The sequence below is a fragment of the Cyclospora cayetanensis genome, unplaced genomic scaffold (genome assembly GCF_002999335.1).
Source record: "Cyclospora cayetanensis isolate NF1_C8 unplaced genomic scaffold, CcayRef3 CcayRef3_contig_61, whole genome shotgun sequence".
Lineage (NCBI taxonomy): Eukaryota > Apicomplexa > Conoidasida > Eucoccidiorida > Eimeriidae > Cyclospora > Cyclospora cayetanensis.
In genome coordinates this window covers 180,006-203,404 of record NW_020312602.1, presented here as the reverse complement: position 1 = coordinate 203,404, position 23,399 = coordinate 180,006, and the positions used below count along the sequence as shown (strand labels likewise).

At 49.3% G+C, this 23,399-nt stretch overlaps 3 protein-coding genes across 3 annotated transcripts; 2 read left to right on the top strand and 1 right to left on the bottom strand.

Annotated features, from left to right (window-relative positions):
* Positions 1-203: 203 nt before the first annotated feature.
* On the top strand, positions 204-7,070 carry LOC34624198 (DNA polymerase delta catalytic subunit). Its single transcript, XM_026335203.1, has 20 exons — positions 204-294; positions 440-831; positions 1,133-1,210; positions 1,597-1,843; positions 2,182-2,328; positions 2,539-2,786; positions 3,045-3,199; positions 3,351-3,492; positions 3,692-3,879; positions 4,007-4,082; positions 4,342-4,530; positions 4,691-4,909; positions 5,045-5,249; positions 5,356-5,519; positions 5,656-5,784; positions 5,912-6,017; positions 6,141-6,350; positions 6,459-6,607; positions 6,747-6,820; positions 6,932-7,070. The coding sequence occupies exons 1-20, from the start codon at positions 204-206 to the stop codon at positions 7,068-7,070; spliced, it is 3,348 nt and encodes a 1,115-aa protein (XP_026190988.1).
* A 626-nt stretch (positions 7,071-7,696) lies between these two features.
* Positions 7,697-11,042, bottom strand: LOC34624197 (ATP-dependent protease ATPase subunit HslU). Its single transcript, XM_026335202.1, has 13 exons — positions 10,485-11,042; positions 10,129-10,254; positions 9,893-9,954; positions 9,658-9,775; positions 9,403-9,562; positions 9,292-9,351; positions 9,029-9,117; positions 8,850-8,936; positions 8,519-8,654; positions 8,277-8,423; positions 8,116-8,181; positions 7,920-7,986; positions 7,697-7,751 (listed from the first exon to the last, which is right to left on the bottom strand). Exons 1-13 carry the CDS (start codon positions 11,040-11,042, stop codon positions 7,697-7,699), a joined length of 1,731 nt encoding a protein of 576 aa, XP_026190987.1.
* Positions 11,043-19,919: 8,877 nt separating this feature from the next.
* Positions 19,920-23,361, top strand: LOC34624196. Its single transcript, XM_022737289.2, has 2 exons — positions 19,920-19,999; positions 20,463-23,361. The coding sequence occupies exons 1-2, from the start codon at positions 19,920-19,922 to the stop codon at positions 23,359-23,361; spliced, it is 2,979 nt and encodes a 992-aa protein (XP_022587141.2).
* Positions 23,362-23,399: the final 38 nt, after the last annotated feature.

Here is a 23,399-nt window from a genome sequence, read left to right as displayed (position 1 = left end):
TCTGAAAGAGCCTGGAATAATCTGCTGAAATCCTGGCGTCGCGATGCGAGGCAACCTCCCAAGACAACCGAAATACGACACCGTAAGGGGACGCCTCCAGCGCTCAGTTCCGCCTCCCTCTCTTCCCTTGTACTCCATATTCTTACTGTGTGAAGCTGGATATTGCGATTGGCTCATGAAGGCTATGAACGATGCACTTTGAGATGCGAACATCGGTGCCCAAAGGGGGAGCCCTGCATGACTCTACCGCTCCCGCTCCGGCTTGTGCATGTGCTTCAGGCGATGAAGACTGCGGTAAGCATGGCCTCCGAAGATCTCGCAACTAGGCGGCTTTCTAGAATAGGTGGCAAAAATCCTCTTCGTTGAGGCCCTCTGATGACCTTTCACACTCCTCCTAGCCCCATGAAGGCGTGCGTTTGTGTGTGCTGCTTTTCCTTAGTGTTCTTCCAACTGGACGTCGCTGCAGCCACTGCGTTTCAGCGTACAGTGCCGGATGAAATCGCGCAGAGGGCACGGCAGCTCCAGTTGGAGCGACAGGGGCAGCCCGCCGGAAGCTGTGGCTCGAGCAGTGGAGCACCTCCTTGCATAGTAACGCCTTCCTCCCTTGCCTCCGCTGAAGCAGCGAAGGGGAACTCCCAGGCACCAATGGTGCGCCTCTATGGCGTGACAGCGGATGGGCAATCGGTTATGTGCAACATACACGGCTTCTATCCCTACTGTTACTGCGAATGCCCCCCTCCGCTCGCGGCCGCGATCCGTGCAGCAGCCAAACAGCGAAGTGACACCTGGCAGCAAAATGCAGTTACGGAGGCTTTGTGTACACTGTTGGATGTAAGCCTTTCCGATTTGCTGCCGTCTTCACACGTTTCATGAGGCTGACTGAGCATGCAGCCGCGATGTTCGTGTCGCATTTTCGATTTGTGTGGGTTGTGGGATCGGAAAGTGCTCAGATATAACGACTTCACGTCGAAACATGGAGTTTTTCATCCGTGATTGCTTGCATGTATCTGACTGAGTCTAGGCAAAGCGAATCAGTCATGGCGTAGCTTGCTGCTCCTTGCGGCTGTAATGCTCAATAATGCAAGGCGTAAAATAGAAACACTTACGGGGCATCATGAATTCGGTGCCGCAGGACCACGTTTTAAAGTCGCACGCTCAAGGAAAGTCATACGATCGACGAATCGTGGATGTGCGATGCGAAGACAAAGAAGTGCGTCTGGCTAAAGCATCGCTTTTAAATGCGCGCGCCGCTGGATCTTTGCATTCTGCTTCCGGCTGTGTCTGGTATCTAAGAGGGGGGGCCTCTTCCTGAGTCCCCTGCATTCCCGAATACCTCCATTTACGTGGACTTTGCATCGCGTGTATATATATACATATACATATATATATATATGTGTCTAGGAGGTGGATGTGGAGGTGGGGGGGGAGGGGGGCAGAACCCGTGGATGGCTTGCTGTGTCTCCCTGTGTGCTGCGTGTATATATATATATCTCTTTGTCTCTCTGTGTGCATATAGGGGTATGTATGTGCATGTATGTCTATAGCCGGATACGTCTGTGTATGTAGTACACTTGTGCGTTTGCTCTGTTGCTTTAGTCGCTCATGCACTATTCACCATCTAAGGCGAGCCAACTCTTTTTCCGGATCACCGCAGCGGCTCCACAGATGATTGCGGGTTTGCGCGCCTTCATAGAGAGTGGCATACGGCTTCTTGTACCTGATGGTTTTGGTGCGATGAGCGGTCAGCAGCTGGTGCTCCCGCAGGTAGCCTATGAGGCGAACATTCCGTTTGTTCTGAGGTACATGGTAGACTCGGAGATCACGGGTTGTTGCTGGATCCGGGGTGAGTGCCCTAATTACCAGGAGCAAAGGCTCTGCAGCACGTCGCCCTGTATCTCTTTTGTCGGTAAAATCGCGTTTTTTGTTTTTCGCGTCCTTCCCGCCATCCCTTCATGCATGAGCAGAACGGTTCTTCACGCCGTCCTTTGCTGCGCCTGGGTGGTTGTCTGCCTGAATCTTGTTGTACCAATCAGCTTTTTTTTCTGGAAAGGGGCTACTTTGGCTCCATGCGGGAGTGCCACCACTTGGCGCCTCTGGTGAGGTCTCTCGGCTGAACTTCTCTAAGAGTGTGGCTTCTGCTTTTGTGTGGTGGTGGGTATTTCCCGCGTGTCTTGGGTGCAGTGAAAGGGGGAAAATATGTCGCCCGGCCGGCATCTCTGCGGGAGAGTCGCTGCCAAGTGGAGTTCGATGTGCATTATGCCGATATTGAGGCACTGCCCTTGCGCGGCGAGTTCCAGGCGTTGCCTCCCCTTCGTATGCTCTCCTTTGGTAAGATTTTGCTGGTTCTCTCTGCGGCTATGCTGAGTGGACGCTTGCGCGCAGACTGCCAGGGGCTACTGGATGTGTACTTGACTTGAGCTGATGCAGAGCTACGGTGCTCACAGCACCCCCCGCAATTATATATGTGTATGTGTGTGTATGTGTTCATGTGTATGTATGTGTCTGTGTGTGTTTTTTGGTTTTTGCGTGCGTGTACAGACATCGAGTGCGTTAAAATGAATGGCCAGGGGTTCCCGGAGGCTCAGGAAGACCCCGTCATACAAATTTCTTCAATTGTAGAGGAGCACCGCAGCAGCAGTCACAGCAAGGCTACAAACGCCTCGGACGAACCTCTCTGCCGTGTCATCTTTACACTCCACGAATGTGCGCCGATTGCTGGCGCGCTTGTGGTCTGGTTTGACGACGAATCTGAAATGCTGAAGAAGTGGGCAGAGTTTTTGCGGGAGGTGAGCAAGCGTCCCTTGCGAGATGGACCCTCTGCTGCCCTCGCATTTCTCCGCAGCCGCACTGCTTCATTTGAAAGAACGTTTTCATGACGGGATGCCATGCGTGTGACGGGATATACAGTTTTAATTGAGTGTACATGTTCCTCTCTGTGAGTCTCGGGGGGTTGGCCGCGCATGGACGTTTTGATTTATTTTCGCGGGGGCAAGAAAAAACATGAATTCGTTTGTGCTTGTGGCTAATTTCTTCCCGCGCCTCAGGTTGATCCTGACTTTTTGACCGGCTACAACTGCATCAACTTTGATCTATGCTACCTCCTGACTCGTGCGGCTGCGCTCAAAACAGAGGGTGTAGCATCTTTATCGCGTCTCAAGTCTCTCGAATCCCGCATCAGTGACACGCGCTTCAGCTCCAGGTAAGCAGCCCGCACAGGTTGTTTTTGGAAAATGGTTCCCTTTGTCTTTCCTACGCATTTGCGGGATGGCAGTGCACCGCGAGCAGAGGAGTGTAACCCCAGGAGGTTCTTTATGGAATGCATAGTATGATTTTCTACGATTTACACTCAGAGCTCTCGGCACGCACGACAATAAGGAAATCACGGTCGAAGGACGCGTTCAGTTCGACTTGCTCGAACTCGTGCGCCGCGACCACAAACTGAAGAGCTATTCTCTCAATTACGTCTCTTCCGAATTTCTGAAGGAACAAAAAGTGCGTTGTGGCGTGTAGCAGCTTTTAGCATTTGCCTTTGGTCTTACTCCCATGGCCCTCTCGGCCCCCCGCTGCATGAACAGTTGCGCTTCTCCGCATCGGTGCCGCCCGTTCCAGGAAAAAAGGGATTAGTGTATACTACACACACACGCACCACACACAATTGCACGGGTGCTAAGTGGAGATTGATCGATTTCAGGAAGATGTACACTACAGCATGATCGGCGACTTGTTCCGTGGATCCCCTACTACGCGCCGCCGCATTGCGGTGTATTGCCTCAAAGACGCCATGCTGCCTCTGCGGCTGCTGAACAAGCTTTTATTCCTCTTTAATTATGTGGAAATGAGCCGCGTCACGGGGACGCCCCTCACCTACTTGCTCACCAGGTGCATGACTGTCTTTCCCGTTTCAAGGGGGCTTTTGAACGGATGAGGGCACACGCGAGGGAGCTTCGAAATCTGGCTTTTCATATGAACACGAGCCGTGCTTGTTGTGCGTAAAATGCGTTTTCAGAGGGCAGCAAATCAAAGTAACGGCACAGCTTCTCCGGAAATGCCGGCAGCTGCATTACGTGGTGCCGTCCGTCAAAGTAAGCCTACCGTTCAGATGAACCTGAAGCACCTCATGAGCGTTTTTCGCGAGGCGTTGAAGGGATGGCTCGGTCCAAGCCCTCTATAATGTTGAGTTGCTCACCTTTTAGCGCATTCGGCCTGACGAGAGGCACGTTGTAGCCTATTCTGGATTATGGGCCTTCTTTCTGCAGCGGGCATATGGAGCTCTAATGCCAAAAAGTACCGATGTTGGATGGCCACGCCGCCACTCGCTGTCTCGCTGATGTTTGCGTACAGAGAACGGGCGGAGACCGAGACGACAAATACGAAGGTGCCACCGTATTAGAACCAGTGAAGGGGTTTTACGATGTTCCGATCGCGACGCTGGACTTTGCGTCCTTGTACCCGTCCATCATGATGGCCCACAATATCTGCTATAGCACACTGGTCAAGGGAAACGACATGAACGCAATAGAACCTTCCAACGTAAATAGGGGGACTCGCCTGGGGCGTTTCTTTATGCAGAACGTGTTTTCCCGTCAGAAATGTTCAAAATCTCATGACTGCGCAGGCCTCCTCGTCCGTTGAGAACACTTGATCTTTAGGAGCCTGCGTGGCGTGTCGAATTATGTACCTGTGGATGCAGCTTACGCACACGACCAGCAACCCGCGGCACACATTTGTCAAAGCAACAGTCCGGCGCGGCGTCCTACCAATGATCGTGGAGGAACTTATCGCTGCTCGCAAGGTCGCGAAGAAGGAAATGAGCGAAGCCGAAGACACGTTCACCAAGAGTGTTCTGAATGGGCGGCAGTTAGCCCTTAAAATTACAGCGAATAGTGTGTATGGATACACAGGAGCAACGGTGGGTACTTCGGCAATGTGCAGAACTCCGTGTAGCTGCGTGCGTGTCGTGCATAGTTGTATGGTGCGTGCAAGTCTTTAAGCCTTCGTGTACTTTTACGCCTGTGTGAGAAGGCCTCTGGGTGTGGGCATACAGGTCGGCGGCCAGCTGCCATGCCTCGAGGTTGCCACTTCCATCACATGCTTTGGCCGTGATATGATTGAATACACAAAACGTCGCGTCGAGGAACTCTACACAAGGGAAAACGGCTATGCCACCAATGCCGTGGTGGTTTACGGAGACACTGACTCCGTAATGGTCCGATTTGGGACGGACTCGATTGAAGAGGCGATGAAGCTCGGTCAGCTCCGTCTTGTACTGCTTTACTTCCAGCCAGCCCATACACAGAATAAAGGTTCTTTTCTCAGCTTTGTGCCTTAGGGATCCTCGTCCTCTTTGTGTTTCAGGGCAGAAGGCTGCAAACGAAATCAGTTCAGAGTTTGTTAGACCTATTAAACTCGAGTTTGAAAAGGTTTACTGCCCATTTCTACTGATGAACAAGAAGCGCTATGCCGGCCTGTTGTATACGAACCCGACAAAGTTTGACAAAATCGACTCAAAAGGCATTGAGGTACATCCACTGCACATGAGGGCACCCCTGTTACACTAGGATGTTTTTAGTCACCGAGGCCCGCCGATTTTGAAAGCAACTGGCACTTCATCTACCCAAACGCAACACTTGTGTGGCCCTCCGTCCTGTCGTGCAGACCGTGCGGCGCGACTTTTCGATGCTGGTTCAAATTATGGTGGACACCGTACTTAAGAAAATGCTTATTGAACGAGACGTGGAAAATGCCAAAGCCTACACGCGCACGAAGATATCGGATCTTCTGCAGGTTAGAAGACCTGCACAGCGCGGCATAACTCGGCGCAACACTCAAAATGCCTTGATGGGTTCCTCTCCAGGTTTGCAGGTTCACTCAAGTTTTTTGTAGCCATGTGGGTTATATGATGCTGCTGCAGAACAAAATCGATCTAAGCCTGCTCGTGCAAACTAAGAGTTTGGGAAAGCTTGACTACGACACCAAGCTCCCACACGTTGAGCTGGCGAAAAAATTGCGGAAACGCGGTTAGTTGTACTGTCTTCTCTGGGTTGAACTGCCTTTGTTTCTTGAAGGGGTCTGTTTACGGTGGCGCATCATTAAACGCGTTGTTTCATGCGTGGGCTTCTTCGTGGTATTTGTCCTTCTAGATCCTGGAACGGCACCTAATGTAGGCGACCGCGTATCGTACGTCGTTATCCAGGGATCTAAAGGGCAAGCCCAGTACGAAAGGGCTGAAGATCCGCTTTATGTGTTAGAAAATAACTTGCCGATCGACACGCAGCACTACCTTGAAACGCTCAAGGGCCCTTTGATGCGCATTTTCGAAGGGGTTATGAGCAACCCAGAGAGTCTGTTCAGTGAGTTCTGCACGGCAGGGGCACCAGGTTTAGTGCGTTTTCTCCCAGCCGAGGGCTAATGGGAAGCTTCTGCCACTAAAAGAGACCGCGGCTTCCTCATCTGCGCAGGTGGATGCCACACCCTGAAGAAAACACTCATGGTGTCAACACAAGGTGCACTGTCGAAATTCATCAAACGTGGCCTTCAGTGCGTTGGCTGCCGCGCTACGATTTCTGAAGGAGCTTTGTGCAAGCATTGCCAGTCTCAAGAAGGGCAGGTGGGCCACTGGTTGCTGAGTGCTATTCGGTGCAATGCTCTACACCTGTATACACCAAGGAGATTTGGCAAAGGCATTGTTAATGGAAGCTTACTTACGAGCATCATACAGGAAAAATGTGTTTTGCTGCCTTTTGCAGATCGTAGCATCAAAGGTTATACAGATGCAGGGATTGGAAAAGGAACATGCCGACTTATGGACTGAATGTCAGCGGTGAGTCCTCTCAAATAGTATTTACGCAGTGAAATGCAGAACCTCTTCAGGTGGCATAGAGCACTCAGTTGTGAGCGCATTGTGGCTTAACTGAATTTTTGGGGATTTCAGATGCCAAGGCTCGCTAATCCAAGACGTAATATGCGTAAACCGTGATTGCCCAATCTTCTACCGCCGAGCAAAAGTGAAGAAAGAAGTATCGGTGCTGGATGAGACATTACAGCGACTTCATGCTACAAACGACTGGTGACTAATGGGATTTATTCATACGAAAACGTTGGAAGCTACGCACGATGATCTACGATGATGTCTGGTGCACTTAGACAGGTCTTTACGTGCGAAATTATCTGGCCGCTCTTGGCGATGCCAGTGTACAGCTGTAACGTCCATGCAGATATCAGTCGCACGGGCAATTCGTTTGCTCAAGCCCGCAAACGTAGTTTGTCTGTTTTAAAGAACTGCTACTTGTTTGGCACGCTAAAGCCAAAGCTGGTGGCAGTGGAGATACGCTGTCATAGCTGGGTCTGTTGGCAAGCTAGACAGCCCACGGATATTGCCTGCGCGTCTCACTCGACGCACACCCCTTCGGCCACCTGCAGCGCCGGCCACTTTTCTCAAAAATGAAACTACAGCAACTCCATCCGCATGTGGCAGCAATATAGGTGGCGCCATGTATGTAGCCTCTCCCAGCGCGATGAATGTTACAAGATGAACCGTGTATGATCCAGATTCCCGCGCATCATGTTAACGGTGTCCATGACATGCTGTCGGTCGACGACAACCCTGCACACAGCGACAAGAGCACGCAGCGCTGATAGCAGAGAGCAAAGCTGCAGTTGCGACGTCAAATTAATACCTTCTGAGGGGCTTTTCTGCTCACATAGTCCCTGGAGACTGAAGCGAGGCATTCAAGTTGATGTCCTCCAGGACTCTGAACGGTACATAACGCACCATGTCACCACGCGGTGCGGATCGCCGCTGATTGTTGATTGCAAAGATGGGAAGAGGAGCCCCAACATCTCTGCAGAATTTGCCAAATATATTAGCAGCAGCACGATCATTGCCCATGCACCCAATGACGAAAGCCACTGTCACTGACTTTTCGATTATAGTATGAAGCCGGCGGGCTCCGATATTCTCTATCTGCGAGTTCACCTCCCACGCCACTGCAGTCACCGCATGCAAAAGGTGCAGAAGCGCATAGCGACCATGCAGTTTATATGGTGTCTCCAACTAAAATCTGGATATTTTCCCTTAGCCAGTTTGTGGAATCAAGGCCACGGAAAGTCATCCACCTCGAGCAACCTCTGCAATGGCGTCGTCGCTAAACTCCAGGACAACTCCTTCCGTAGCAAGCAGGGCTGCAAAAACAAGACGGCACACAAAGGGCTCTGGTTATATTGCCGACATATCTGCTGTTTACGGAAGTGGCGTTGTGAGCAAGAACCACGCTTACCTTTGTACTGTTCAATCAAATTATGTTTTGTTCTGGTTAGGATTTGTCTAAAATCCTCTTCAGACAAAGGATTCAGAGTAACGCGCACAGGAAGGCGCCCTTGTAGTTCCGCTAGCAGATCACTGGGGCGAACCGAGTGAAATGCTCCTGTTGAAAGCTCATAAAACACAATACAATGAATAACCTCCCGAAATAGCGTGTTCAACTTTGCAGGGGCTTACAAAGTCATGGGGTATTCTCACCTGAAGCTATAAATAGTATGTAATCTGTCTTGATTTCACCGAAACGGGTCGAGACGGTGGAGCCTTCTAGTAGAGGAAGCAAATCCCGCTGGACTCCCTCATCCGACGCATCCGGCCCGTGATATCCACCGTTTCCCTGAAATTTAAGCCATCACAAAACTGTCGTAAGAGCCTCCATCATCCGGCTCGTCCTCAAAAGCCGTCACATGGAGGGCGTAACAGCAAACTAATCCACAGCGAGTTTCCTTCAGGTGGGGTACGAGCCAGGGATATATAATTGCAGGCAGCTAGAGGCAAAGTGGTGAATCCATTAAAGTACATAAGCCCTTACACTCTTGGAACAAATTTTGTCGATCTCGTCAATGAAAACAATGCCTTCTTGCTCCACGGCTTCCACTGCCTGCTGGATTATCATGTCCTGGGGATCCAAGACAGGCAAAATTCTGCGACTACAGCAAGCATTTGAGCTACGTCACAAATTTATCTGCTTCACATAGCCACTCGACCTACCTTCGTAATCATCGCATCGAGTTCTGCTTGCGTTAGGCGTGCTAGTGCCTCCTTTATAGTTACATATCGTCGTTCCATCATGCGAAAATCTGTCAACGCCATCCACGAGCACAACAGAGTGCACTCAAAGATCAATTGGATATGCCACAAAGTATACGAAATCGGCTTCCAATAGAGCCCTGATACTTAGGCGAAAACCCCTGATCAGAGGTTCTAAGACTTGATTACTGGAATTCGATGGACTGATTGAACGTTCAGCGCACCGCTCGCAAAGAAGGACGGTATTTTTGAGTCTTTCATTTCCCGCATGGCATTTTCTATATCTGAGAGGACTATAATCAGAGGTACAACATAACACGACATCGCAGTTAGACCCACTGTTACGTTTAGAACTATCGAGTGCTGGTTTTTACATATTCTCTCCGCACCTCCTTGTGTAGCCTCAGAGGCCATCATCGGCATATCAATCTGGACACGCCTGCTGTCGAGCGACCCTCTCCGCAAATGCCGTAGCCACATGGCATACTCTTCAGCCTGTGTAATCGCATCGAAAGAAATATCCTTGGGCTCTAAGACTTGCATGCTCATTGGTACAGCAGTCGCATCTACAGAGTTCAGATTCAGCTTACCGGCATCTTTCCCCCCAGTGCTTCCAGAACTTTTGACTCTGCTCTCTCCTCCGCAATCGACTTTAGCCGAGTCTCAAGATTTGTCTTCTTTTGCTTCACGGCTACCTCCATAAGGTCCCTACAGGCCCAAACGAAAATTACCAAACTCTCGAGTCCAGCTGTTGCGGGCTATATATACTACCCGAAGGTAGCAGTGCATAGGTAACAAGGCTATGCTGCCACCTTTTGGTCTCACTTGATGATCTGGTCTACATCTCGCCCGTGAAATCCTACTTCAGTGTACTTCGTTGCCTCAACCTGCACGCAATAGGCATCACTCAATTCCATTTTTAATGAGGGTCAATCAAGAGGCATATGATTCGCCCGTTCAAAAGGAGACATTGTGCCCCAAATCTGCAGCAGCATTTTCGGGAAGAGAAAGAGTGGCCAAGCTTTCACTGAGACTGATGCATGTATAAAGAGACGATCGACCTTAAGGAAAGGTGCATCCAGACGTTGCGCCAAGCGCCTAGCAATTTCGGTTTTGCCGACCCCAGTCGGCCCTATTAGAAGAATATTCTTCGGAGTGATATCTGCTCGCATATCCGGATCGGGGACCTGAGAGACCATTGCAGGCATGCACATTTGGGGTGGGATATATAGCCCTGCTGTCTAGGTAGGTAGGTAATCAACCTTGCGCTCAAGAGAGCTTGATTCCTGCGCTGGAGAAACAGCATACGTGTTGTTGCTTGTTTATCTTGTCACCGCAAGAATATAGTGTCTCACTTAGGCTGCGTATAGGACCTGCAAGGTTTTAAGCTACGTTTGATCATTGCCTTGAGACTCACCTGGCGCCTCCGCCATCGCTGCCGAAGTGCAACTGCGACAGCTCTTTTTGCGTTCGTCTGCCCAACTATATAACTGTCAAGATATTCCACAAGTGCCTGAGGCGACCGCGATGGATCTTTAACAGCAATGACTGCGTTTCCGACATCAAGTTGACGAGGCGGGTCACTCTCAAGTGCAGCTGGGGCGACTGTCTGCAAGACGCTAAGCGACTGAGACCCCGTAGCGCTAGTGCCACCATCGGAAGCGATCAAACTCTTTCCTGTCGAAAGCAGAAGGGGTTCTTGGCTTTTTGCATTCGACCGGAAGAAGGAAGAGCAGTAGCGAGCAGGTGCCGTCTCCAAGAGGCTCCCAGTACGCGAGACGGCGACCTGATTCCTAGGCAAGCAACTTTCCAGGATGCAACACCGTCCTTCGGAAAACGTGGCTTCGTCGCATCTTGCATCAGCACCCTCGGTCGTCGGGCGGTTGACTACGCGTAGCGCACCGGAGCCGAGTTTATAGGGAACAAGATGTGGAATCGACCGAAGTCGTACCGGCACACTCCATCGGGCCAGCATCTGGTTACAACAGAGGCTACCTCCTCAAACACGCAACTTAAACCTGATTAGAGTCTATTCCAGGGGGAAGGGGCGTTGAAGAGCTTGAAGTGCTTGCGAAGAAGGGGTCACGATAAACCTAAAGGGCGGGGTTTTCTGAGCGACTTGCACTGGCATGAAAGCGGCTGGAAGTGTCGCACCACTGTGAATATGGCACATAGAACCACGATAGGGTGGATACTTGCAAATCAACAAAGTGGAAGCAAGCGCATGCAGCTTTTGGGCTTTTACTGTAGCTCAAGCACGTTGACCGTGCATCTGGGGGCCGCTAACTCGCACGGGAGAACAGGAGCGGTGCATGTCTTTCAGCGCATCAAAGACCATTCTGCTTTGCGTTAAGACTGTTTACTTTCAGTCATTACATGGATGACTTCTCATGACTTCGTCGGGGGAACAGTTGGACGCACTCACCCAGATGTGCAGAGAGGCCGACAGTCCTACGTTGGTAACCACCCGTTGTTACAGAAAGTTAAGGAACCACCTAAGCGAAGTATGGGCTATCCAAGTGGCAAAAGTACGGTTTTCAGTATTTTTAGAGATTCCATTTGCTGGATCTGTGCCGAATCTTCACTACTCGTGCCACCACAGCCCACCAAATGGTCACCATGCCTGCATACTGGAGCGGTCGCGGTATGCGCGCAATCTAACGATTGCCAAGCAGCCAAGAGACAGTAATTAGTTTCGGCAACAAGAAATAGCAATATTCACTCAAAGCGCTGCTACAGTAGGGTATGAATGCCCAATACTTCATGTTCCATGGAAGCAGTGGGCCTCAAGTGCGTAGTGGGCTAGGGCTGAGGGCCAAGGGAAGACATATTTACCAGAAAGTGTGTACGGCCTGAATTGCCCTGCGCCTTTTTGTATTGCTTCCTTAGAATATACAAGGCTACCTTCTGCAGCTGTTCTCTCGTTCCAATAGTCAACACCCATCCCCTCAGCGTCAAGCTCGCCTACTTTTGCTGCACAATAATGAAAATCCATGAATATGTAGTATAGGAGGGGCTACATACAAGTTCTGAGAGCATTCAGCTTCCCATAAGAGGGGTAATCGAGTTTGTGACGCCGTTGCACTCTGAGGAGGCATCCTCACAAAAACATATAAGAGCTTTACTTTTTACCTGCTTGATGCAGTAACTAGTTCATCGTGATCGAATGTACACTGCGATACATTGGGCGACACACCACCCGCATGGTAAGATACGAATATTAAAGCAATATCACATCACCTTTTCACACCGGGTAGAGCTCCATCTAAAGTTTCCTTCCATCGGGAGACACTCAGCTCCAGACTCAATGCAAAAGCAAGAGGAATTGAGTGCTTTTAAAACGGCGCTCTCATTCCCCTGCTTGCGTTATTCTAAGATCCCAGCATGGCGGGAAAGGGATAGTGATAGTGCGCGTAGCTGAACTGTCTCAGCACTCCGGGTATTGACAGCTACCGAGGCATAGCATCTACCGCACGCATGTACGACATTGCATCTTCTTGTATCAAACGAACAGTACTCTGCAGCAAGGAAAAATTTATCAGCAAACAAACCAACTATTCGATTTTTACCAATTTTCGTTGAACACGGCTAGCGTAATGGAATCCGTCACGTGTAATTTTGTCTGTTACTCAATATCCCCCTATTTCAACATGCCCTCGCGTTTCGTATTTCTTCTACACCAAATGCGCGCAGGGCACCAGACGAGTTCCCGCCATAAAGTTACTTTCCAGGTAGGCCTAAATGCGAAAACGTTGCAAATGAGAAAAACAAAGTGTGCTCCAATCCGCAGAGACACATGGTTGGGAACAAAAGACACACATAATAACTTACAACCAACAAGCGACCAGGCCGGCACAGCGGCTCACTGTCGTTTGAGTGGTAGTATGTGTGTGCATCCTCGTACATGAAAAACAAATGATATGCAAAATACGTAGAGGGTTTTGAATTATACACTAGCTCAGCGGTCTCTTCGCTCCTCATAGAGCAATGTGTGCATGCAGGTACACCCTGCGCACGGAACATAATCGATTACAAAGCCCGAAAAAGCTGAGGAGGAGAGAGCCGAGCATATCTGAGAGTGCCTGTGTGTAGATCTGAGCGTAGACAATCCCTCGACAATAGTAACCCAACATTTTTAAGAGCAGTACTTCTAGACAGAGGTAGCTATTTCAAGCAGGGCATGAGCGACAGAACGACAATTCCCAAGAAATGCGAGAAAGTTCATCCATAGAAACTAGCTTTACGAAACAAACAGAACTGCAAGTCCTATCGCAGGCAACGCTTTGCGCAGCTGCTGAGGCTGGCGTTGCCCATTGCATTTTATCAGCAACTTTTGTGTAATGATTTGCCGGCGCCCGATAACCCTAGATTTGAGCACTTCTGCAACTCTCTGTAAATCCTCCCATTTGGATAGATCAGATGACTGCGCGGAAGAAATTGGGGATAGTTATATGAGTTTTGAAACGTTTCAGGAAGCCAATTCAGATAGCTTTAGGGCGCCTCCAAATTTGGGGGATATCCATGACGTAAAGAGAGCATAGAACCGTGAGAAAACTGCGAAGGATCCCAGTCAGCTGGCCCCCAGCATCCTTGTCTGGTCATGTGGTGCACCTTGTAAAACCTTCCAACCCACCACGACCAAAGCTCCAGGGTCAAAACATGCCGCCGACCGCTGCTTCTCATGATTCCATGCTTGTTGCTATCGAGCTGTGGGCATACAAACACGCGCATTAAGCAGGTTTTCCCTAAAATATAGTTGCTGCTAAGAATAATTGGTGAAGCCGGATCATCAGGGCCAGGCTTGAATGAGAGGGGGGCTCCTTAGTGTCGACCAGCGAGGAAGGAGAGTAACGGATAGTGCGTAGACTGTTCTATTTTCAACTTGATTTTCACAAGAAAGAAGTCACGCCAAATAATTGGATTAGTGTGGGCACAGAGCTTTCAAAATTGCAGAGCTACGTGGTTGGCACGTTCTCTCTGCCCTTCTGCTTCAGGGTGGTTCGCCGTGGTCATCCTAAAATTTGTGGGGGGTCGTGAGGCACTCCTGAAAGCTCAAGCAAACTTCGTACCCCTATCAGTAACAAGAATAATAAAGCTTTTGCACATGAGTTAAGAATGACTGAGCAACTGCCTCAGCCGTCACAAGCCCGCAGCAGGGGAAGAGTGAGCATATATGCTCAATCTGTCGATAGCTGCGTACATGTTATTCTGAACCTTGACATCTAGCGGACCGACGGATAGAAAGTCATATTAATCCTAGGCCTCTTAAAACCAGAAAGGCTTGAGGGTGGGTGGGTTTCAAGAGAATCGTGCGGCTTCAGCGGTGTGGACTCTCTGGGCAGGACAGTACATACACCCTTGCCAAGGGACGTATGTGAAGTTTGTTCCTTTTCTAGTGAGGGTGTCACCGTTAGAGAATATACAAAGCAACTCAGGCGACAGAATGCTTCAGGCATAAACAGCCCTGTCCTGATCGGTGAGCCTCGGGGATGCCACTCGAATGCATGCAATAGCAAGCCATGAGGCTGGCTCTCAGGTGCACTCGAGAGCACTCTGAGACATAGGGGATATGGAGACAATACACACTAGCTTAAAGAGATGCTAAGGTAATTTTAAGCAGTACCTAGAATACCACGGAGTCGAGCTCTCCACTATCATGCTGGATTGGTAGAATGGGTGGCAGGTTGGGGCCAACTGGTTGGATAGTCGGGTAGATCGAAAATATAGATCCATGAAGGGCAACGTAGAGTACTCTAGGCACATGGAGCTTTCCTGAACTATTTCACTCCCAGTATGAGCATATTTTTACTTCACACCATCGGCCCTAGAAAGACCGTGAGAGCGTTCCCACAGTACTGTGAATCCTACCATGGTTCTAAAGAACATGATACTGTGCTTTGCACAGAATGGCACTGCGAACCAAAGTAGGACGGGACAGGCAAAAAAGCGCCACGCTTTGTGTTGAGCTCCCCGAGCCATCCCCAACGTGGTTATAGTCTATGATTTTTCCATTGTGAAGTTTGGCTGTAGTAGCTGATGCACAGGCGTCTAAAAGCAGAAGACTTATGCAAACCTCTAATAAATTGTGAATCAGCACGCACAAGCCTGATGAGGCTGTACAACGTTCAACCGATGGAGCACCGAACGAGCGCGTCGGCGACGGTGTTGGTGATGCACTTGATTTACTTCAGCGTACATTTGTACTACAAGAGGCGTCCAAGACATTGAACACCTTCAGGATTAATGAAGACCTGAAATTCCTTCGTAAGGTGCACTAAAGGCGGACACTCAATCTTTCAGAAAAAGAACGTTAATGAAATTGGTGTTTGTACTTCGCGGTGCAGTACACAGCAAACTGTTCTTTTTGCCTCACTGAGTGTCGTCGCTCTGTTTTGTTCAAGCCATTGCAATGAATAAGCAATTGTTTGATGCTTTGGAGAGCCATGAGCATGCTGAAAGAATTTAGAACAATATATGTCACTGGCTTTGTTCGTTAGGAAAAAATGACGCACCTAATTGAACTGCGCGAGTACTAAACAAAAAGTGGGGCGGGCGATAAACATCCTTGATACAGCACCAGCCTTGTCTGTCCTGGTCATACGTTGTGTTTTTCTCTAAAGTAAAGCACTCAGGAAAACATGGATTTCAGCAAAACCAGGAAATGCATTTAGATGGTAAGATGTGAGCCTATAGGACTTCAGAACGTCCGTGCCTTTGCGTAACGGCAAGTGTCCCTCCTTGGTTGTATTCATGTTGCCGGATGTGGCTCACTTCCTGTACCCCGAAGAAGGACTCATAAGAACACAGCTGCTCTCATAAGAAGAAACAGTGGCGCCTCTTCGAATACCACTGCTCATCCATCGACAGCTCACGAGTACGCCGTTGGTGATCTAGGTGCTCTTGAGTGTCTCGGTTGAATACTTATGCGCTAATATTAGACAGACATCCAGCCCTCCCTAATAGGGTCAGAAAATTTCTGATTGACTTGCTGCTGTAATTCAGCTGGGGCATTCGCGAGTTCAAAGTTGGCATACAGGTACATGCGAGTCTGCGAGTGCGGGTGAAGAGATCACTGTTGTGCTTGCGACCTGGGTGAATGGGGATTTGTACGAAAGCGTATGTGACGCCAAGTGCCGTGTAGACTATTGATACGTGCAGCTTGGCAATCGTATCGCCAATATGATGTATTGAGAACCTCTTCTTTGCAGTGACCCTGTTCAGGAGCTTGAAGTTAGCACATGCTCTACCTTCCGTCCCTTTACGGCACCAACAACACTTTATTCCCGAAGGCATTGGTCTATTCCTGCGCTTCGTTACTTCAGCGAATTGTCTGTCGATTGCTTAGTCGTGAAGCTTCCGATACAGCGGAACATAGCTTGCGGCTGACCCTGGAATAAGCGCGATGCAGCCCGCCAGCGGTCAGCAGGTGGCCATCTGCGAGTTCCTGGAAATTTGTTCATTCCTTGTGTTCCTCGGCTAGGATTCCGAAAAATGATCGAAATAATAAATTGGTCATGGAGCTACGAGGATAAGGTGCGTGCTCAGAACCGTCATAGCTTACTGTGCTCCTGAGCCGCCCGCCTGGGGTTTCGGCCTCGTCTTGTAGAAGCACCGATTTTTAGCCGGCGCATCATAGATGGAACGAACATTGTTGAGGAGAGCAGGAGTTGACTTTCCTAAAGTTTCTTGGCTCACCAACCTGCACGCTCATGGCATAATAAGTATTATGCCGTAGTGCCCTGATCTAGCATGGCAGTCACCGATCATGCTAATGGACTTTATTACATGTATTAGGCATTCAACTACCTCAGCCTTGAGGATAGTGCCGCCCTGCTGGCCCCCAGCAAGCCTGAGGTTTGAAGACTGCACTAACAAGTGCAGAGGCAAATTGCGCTTTTGGGCCGTTTCCTCGAAAAACAGAGCCATCGCTCACCAAGCTTTATCCAACGCTACCAATTCACCAAACCAGCGAGCTTGTGTCAGCACAAAAGAAAGCTGTACTCGGCCCCTCACTGCGACTTCCTATCCTTTTAGCCCTAATCACTGAGTCGCAGCCTGCGTAAAAGGTTTTTCATTTCCCTAGTGTGGCATATCTTTTGCCAATCGACATGCTTCCTCTAGACCCAAACCACTGTCCACGGTCTTTAACTTCATCCATGCACTTGAACATTTGCTTATGTGACACAAGTTTTTACACGAGGAGAAAGTGAATTCTTTTGGCACTGTCTAGGACTGACTAGAAGCAAGCGCTCTCCCTGAGATTTGCTGATGCCTCTAGTTGTGGGCTAGGGACAGCTGATTCAGCCCCGACTGCCAAAATCTTAGTTCGGCTCTTTCTTCTCAGCCAAAGACCTAGGTTTGTGCTCATTCACTATTAAAATTCCCCAAATTCCATCGGTTGTAGAACAATTAGTAGTCGGCCTCTTGATCACTGGAGTGCTGCCCATCCGGCGACCCCTTGACGTGACTATCCGTTTACACCTGGAATAAACCACTGATATAGCAGCCATTTGTCTACGTTATGGTTTTTGGAAACCTAGCTTCTATAGCGCTCTATTCACTGATAAATCGATAGATTCCTTGCTCCAGCTTTCTCAATTCTCCCAAAACTTGATGCTATACTGATATCGGCATGTACCAAATTTGTCACAGCTACAAAAAAAGGTCTCTACTGTGGTCATTCCTCCGGGCGGACGACTTACTCCACATGAAAACAGCCTACATCAATTTTATTCTCCATTTCATAAGCATGATCTCATCAAAACTCGTGTTTCTTCATTTAAATGCTACAAAGCGCTGAACATCTCCAACGAGCAGATGAGTATTCGAGAAATTGCCTATCCTCAATGCTGTCATGCATTTCTGGTAGGCAAGGCCTCATCAATGCATCCGTAGGCACGTTTCTGCTGAATCCTCATACCTTTGCATTAGCTGTAAAAAGAATAAGTTTACATCGGCTTGGGGGCCAGCTTATTGAGTCTCAACAGGCTCTGCACGGCCGTCAACATCCATCGCCATAGAGTTCGTTTGTTTTTACTGCTGCCACCCAAACCATGCAACAAAGGCACCCAGTTGTCTGGTGGAACTCAAACGAGTGTTGTTTGCTCACAAGAAGCCTGATTTCTTATTCAGTTTATAGCCACTGGGAGAACGGGCAGCAGTTGCATCAAAGATGCAATGCCACCAAATTAAACGCTCCCTTTAGAATCACCATAGGAGAACACTGAACTACAGGCTCAAAACACAGTTGATAGAAAGTTATCGGTTTCCACCGAAAAATGCTCTCTTTCCCCTGTCTGCGCCACTCAGAGACCTCGACATTAGTGCAGAGGGGCAGCTAGGTTCCGCATAGCTGCAATCTTCATGCACTCCGGATTTGCACTTGGTTGCAAATGATATCTAGGGCACACTGCTACAAAATTGCACATTCTTGCATCGAGCTAACAACACTCTACAGTAAAAGGAAAGCACGAATAGACACACCAATAGTCAATACCTCAATGACTCTTCGGATTCTATGAGTAGTGTAGTTGATATTGTTCAAGTACGACTTTCCCCGCCCATCCTCCATGTGAGGCAAAGGCTGGCTCTCAAAGAAGATGCTTTAAGGCTCTATTGCGAAGCATGTTGGTCACTCAGCCTGTTGTGAGTTTAATGAAGACAGCTACTAGCGTGCGAATTTTTTGTATTCAAGACTGGCAAAAATCCAAGGGTGCTCCTCGATATAAAGGTTATGCTGTTACAAAGCTTAGGTAGCATATTCTGGCTTGCTGCGACGGTTAGCTTGCAAGCCGTTGGTTTGTACAACTTGCCGACTGTTTGGATCGCTAGCACAGTTTGCATGAGTACAGAAAAAAGCCATGCAGTTTCAACACAGCCCATGATGTTAACTGCTGCTCTTTCACGGATAGGGTTGAAGCAGCACAGACCCACTCTAGTCCAGCCAAGGCAAAAAGTGGTCAGCCACGCATCGTCCTTGAGAGTGCGTCGTACTGTTTGTTGTTTGTCACTGGTTATATTGCGTGGACGTGATGGGTTGATGAGCCTGAGGTAGTTCAGCAAGCTGTTTTCGAATTTACCTAGTGCAAAAGTCCTCAAGGAGCTATTGAACAGGTATACGTCGGGCGTGATAGAAAAGGCCAGTGTCAAGGCCTGCGCCCAGCTAAGTGCAGAGCCACCATGCAGCTGCAGTTTCCTGAAGAGAACTTGCTAGTCTATTTTGTTCGCGACGAACAGCACATCTGGTTATGCTAACGCACTGCCTGAGGATGCTCGAGGACAGCATTCAATATCAGTACCCTGGATATCGACGGAATAAATCAGTCAGTGCCATACTTTCTCGACTTGTATGCTCTTATCCTCGTGAACTTTGTTCCTATAAGCAGTCCCTTTGTGGGGGAAAGTCACGTACTGTCTATTCCATGCCTGCACTGCGCGATACTGGGTCCCCGAAAAATCATCTTTCTATCAAAGATCTTGCTTTTTCTCCTCAAAAGAGCCACTCTACTTTCGGAAACCCGCCTACTTTTTTATGTTTTGTCAATAGTGTTTAGTTCAGGCCACATGCGGAACACTACGTTCCCCAACCATTGATTAGATGCAAGCTTATTATTACATCGCTTTCACGCCTATGCGTAGGATAAAAGCAACACAATCCGCCTCGCATGAATATTATTATGTATGGACAGAGGCTTGTAGGTACTCGCCTTCAGGCACCCGAAGGCACCCTCTGCTGCTCTAGGATTGATTAGCTCACCATTCGCAGCATGGCACAATGCTCCTATACAACAAAAATTCGGGAAGGATGAATTTTCATTGAAACTAGCCAATATATCTTGGTGCATATATTAGAATGATTCAAGGCTATACCCTGGCTTTAGAGCAATGGGCTGAATGGAAGTACAAGTCAGCTTCCCAGCACGGATCCCATGAGTGAGGGCTTGGGCGGCCGATATCCCCAGATCCTCTTTAACCCTGGAACATCTGTTCACCAGACGCGGAAGACAGCTTCCCCTTGATTTTTTTTGTGGTACGTCTGTGACTCCATGGGTAATTTGTTTATTGAGGGATCTCAGGCCGCCAGTACTGGTGCTGTGCTTTGACTCCTTCCTTGCAACAAGCGAACTAAGCGCGTCTGCCTCTTTTTTGGTTGCTCGAAGTTTTCATTTGTGATTTCTGGTCGAATCATATGTCGTCCAACCCCAGGTTTCAATGCGGTCGATATCCGTCGGCTGCACTGCAGCCCCCTGAACCACTTGCTAGAGTCTCTTTCTGCTGTGAGGTCTTCCTCCGAAATCTTGAAGGCCTGAGAAGGGCAGATGAGGGCATTGCTGTACCCCTTCTCCTTCTTTATTGAAAGTCGCCGGGTGGACTGTGGAAGTAAGCTCAAATTCAGCTGGCATTTTTCGTTTGCGTTCGTATTGTCTACTGCACCGTTGCTAGGCTTGTATCTAGGAATTCTAGGCAACGCAGCTCAGGACCATGAATACAACTTTGTATTACCAAGCACAGAGCAAGGCTTTCAACCTCAGGAAAGCGACACATCCAAAGCTTTTGAAAGTTTCGTCCCGTGGAGGAATACACTTAGAGAGCTCGATGTGGTTGGCAGTTCTGAAGAAAAGAGTGCCCCTTGGGAAGGCGAAAATGTAGCCGCACGTGAATACAGCGAGATACTGGAAAAGCTATCTCGTATTACACGCCACGAGAGCTCCGATACCACATGGCTCAACATACAGCTACAACCCTACAGATCAGGAGTACCAGGAAACGCGCTTGGCAATGCTCTAGCAACCGAACACGCAAGTGCAACTCGAATGCCCTGGCGCAACTATTCTGACCAAGCTGGCAATCCAACCCAGGAAGTCCTCTTCGGTGGATCCATGCTTGAGCTGAAATCATCTGCGAAGCTGTCAACGAGTCCAGGTACCTTTGCAAACAAAGAACGAACAAAATGGAAAATCGAGGATCTTAAAGTCAGAGATTCAGAGTCTTCGATGCAGGGAGGAACTACAGAGGCAAATGTAAGGGGAGTCACGGCAGAGCACGAGGCATCCGCTAGGAATTCAGCTGAAGGGGCAACCGCGCATTTCACCTTCGGTACGATGGATAAATATCTGGAACCGGCAGGCTCAGCTGTGCACATGCCCGATAATAATCAGCTTCTCGACACAATGGATAACGATTTTCGAGTAGCCATAGATCCAGGCTCGCTTGGATCGCAGCTAGACATCCAATACACGTTCCCTACAGAAACGCACGATTCTAAGGATATTGCTTTTATTGTCCTAGCGATCCCAGCTGGGTATACGATTGAGGAGAAGGCCAGTGATACGACACTCTGTCGTTCTGCCGACCCAACCATGCCCCCCTTAAGGTGCAGCTTACGGCTGCCACACGATAAGCGGAAGCATGGGGGAGAAGCAACGTTCTTGGTAGTATCAAGTGCTGATACTTCGCGAGACCTCCCACTGGGAAAGCATTACTTTGCTATAAGCACTAGCCTGCCGTCCACTAAGGCAACGACGGAGATTCCGCAGTCGTGGTTCGCAACCTTTCGCTTTACTGGAGGTCATGCAGTTACCAAACATTTTGAAGACACAAGGCTCATCGCAAGATACAGATGCGTCTGGAGCGAGTGGAAGCAAGAAACTCCTTGTAGCACTACATGCAATGAAGGGTACGAAATCTGGACTCGTATGCTATTCGCGGGGCCTAGCGAGGAACACTGCGGAGGAGCAATATTAAAGCGGAGGTGTCAAACAGAAGCCTGTAGCCTTAGCTGCCAGCTTTTGGGGTGGGAACTCCTTAGCAGCTGCACAAGAAACTGTGGTGCTAAGGACGGCGAAGCATTCAAGGTCAGCATTCGCCGGGTGTTGATCCAAGGCGCTGGATGGGGTCACTCGTGTAGCAAGTTGTATCCTTGGGATGACATCACCAGAGCAGGCTGGTCTGAAAGGCTGAAAGCCGTTGTTAGCTTGACGCCGTGTGACGACAGGTTCAAAGCACCGTGCCCGGCGCAGATGGGATGCAGAGTGGAAGAAATCAATAGCAGGACAATGCCAGCTTCTTTCCCCTGGGGCGTATGTCCGTTTCCGTGCGGCGGGTTTGGCAATATTACATCTATTGTCCAAGTTGCGAACGGCATCCCGCGTTGGCTCGGCGAAAAGCTGTACCCGGATACATTCCAAATACCGTGCAAAGCCGACAAAGAGCCTTTGGTAACTGCACGAAAGTGCAATACTCAGGCATGCGAGGATTGTTCTGTTTATCTGGAAAACCCCGAGTTTGGGAAAGCAACAAGAGCTTGGATATTCTTCTTGCCTACACTTGAATGCGACAAAATAGATATTACGGTCCCTAAGGGCATGAGTATCTTGTCCAGCACCCTCTCCCAGCAGCACGCTGAGGTGCTCCGCAAAGGTAGGATTTCACGACTATCGCATATTCTGCCTTCGCCTGTCACCTCACAGGCGACAAACGTAGCGCTCTACTTCGCGGAGGAGGATTTAGGCCAAAAGGTAATCGGCAACTGCTCATTTATGGCAAACTCTTTCGGTGGCATTAAAAGCTGCAAAGTCGGTGCTTCGCAACTCTACCCTGGCTCTGAATCTGCACAAGTATGGGCGCGATCCTTTATCGCTCCCTCTGGCACACACACGGATGCCAGTTCCCCGGATAACAAGAAGCACAACAACACCAGACCCCACTGGATGGCCTTGCCAGTTATCCTTGGCGAGCAGGCGGCTATGCAAGACGGTGGAAACTTTTACCTGTGGCTTACCACCAGCAGCATGCCGCGTGATCCAGAAGTTTTCACATGCCGGCTAATGACGTATCTCGCTATGCCAAAGCAATGCGCTTTTCACTACACCCCAAAAGATCCCAACGAATGCAACAGCTGCGAGCCAGACACAAGCCAGCCCATTACATCGTATCGCGAATTCGTGCCAGCGAAGCACGGTGGTTCATGCAGTATCCCGGAGAATATGCGGACGCCGGGAAGCATTCTCACAGTTGCACCATGTACACTGAGCTGCGGTCGGTTGCCACATGGCAGCGCGAAAATCAAGAAAGAGGCTCCTAATGCGAAGAAGCGCGACAAGAGCCTTTCAATGGTGAAGCGCGTTGCCCTTGTAAACTTTCGGAGGATGCTTCAGAGTTACCATCTAAGCGCAGCTTCGGGGGAAAAGCCGAGGCGTCTGCACACCGCAGTTCTAGGGGCAAACACTGCGGGGGCCGAAGCCCATGCAAATACTGGCTCCCTCCCAAACATGAAACAAGAAGAGCCTTCATAAAATCGGTTACTATTATACCAGGAATTTAAACGGTCCTG

Coding starts and splice junctions, on each gene's coding strand:
- LOC34624196 (XM_022737289.2), top strand. CDS start 19,920: ATGATTCAAGGCTATACCCTGGCTTTAGAGCAATGGGCTGAATGGAAG. Junction 20,000..20,462: donor TCCCAGCACGGATCCCATGA/GTGAGGGCTTGG, acceptor GCTCAAATTCAG/CTGGCATTTTTCGTTTGCGT.
- LOC34624198 (XM_026335203.1), top strand. CDS start 204: ATGCGAACATCGGTGCCCAAAGGGGGAGCCCTGCATGACTCTACCGCT. Junction 3,493..3,691: donor AATTTCTGAAGGAACAAAAA/GTGCGTTGTGGC, acceptor GATCGATTTCAG/GAAGATGTACACTACAGCAT. Junction 6,018..6,140: donor GAAAAAATTGCGGAAACGCG/GTTAGTTGTACT, acceptor TTGTCCTTCTAG/ATCCTGGAACGGCACCTAAT.
- LOC34624197 (XM_026335202.1), bottom strand. CDS start 11,042: ATGCTGGCCCGATGGAGTGTGCCGGTACGACTTCGGTCGATTCCACAT. Junction 10,255..10,484: donor AGCGATGGCGGAGGCGCCAG/GTGAGTCTCAAG, acceptor ATGGTCTCTCAG/GTCCCCGATCCGGATATGCG. Junction 9,955..10,128: donor TGGATGCACCTTTCCTTAAG/GTCGATCGTCTC, acceptor TATTGCGTGCAG/GTTGAGGCAACGAAGTACAC.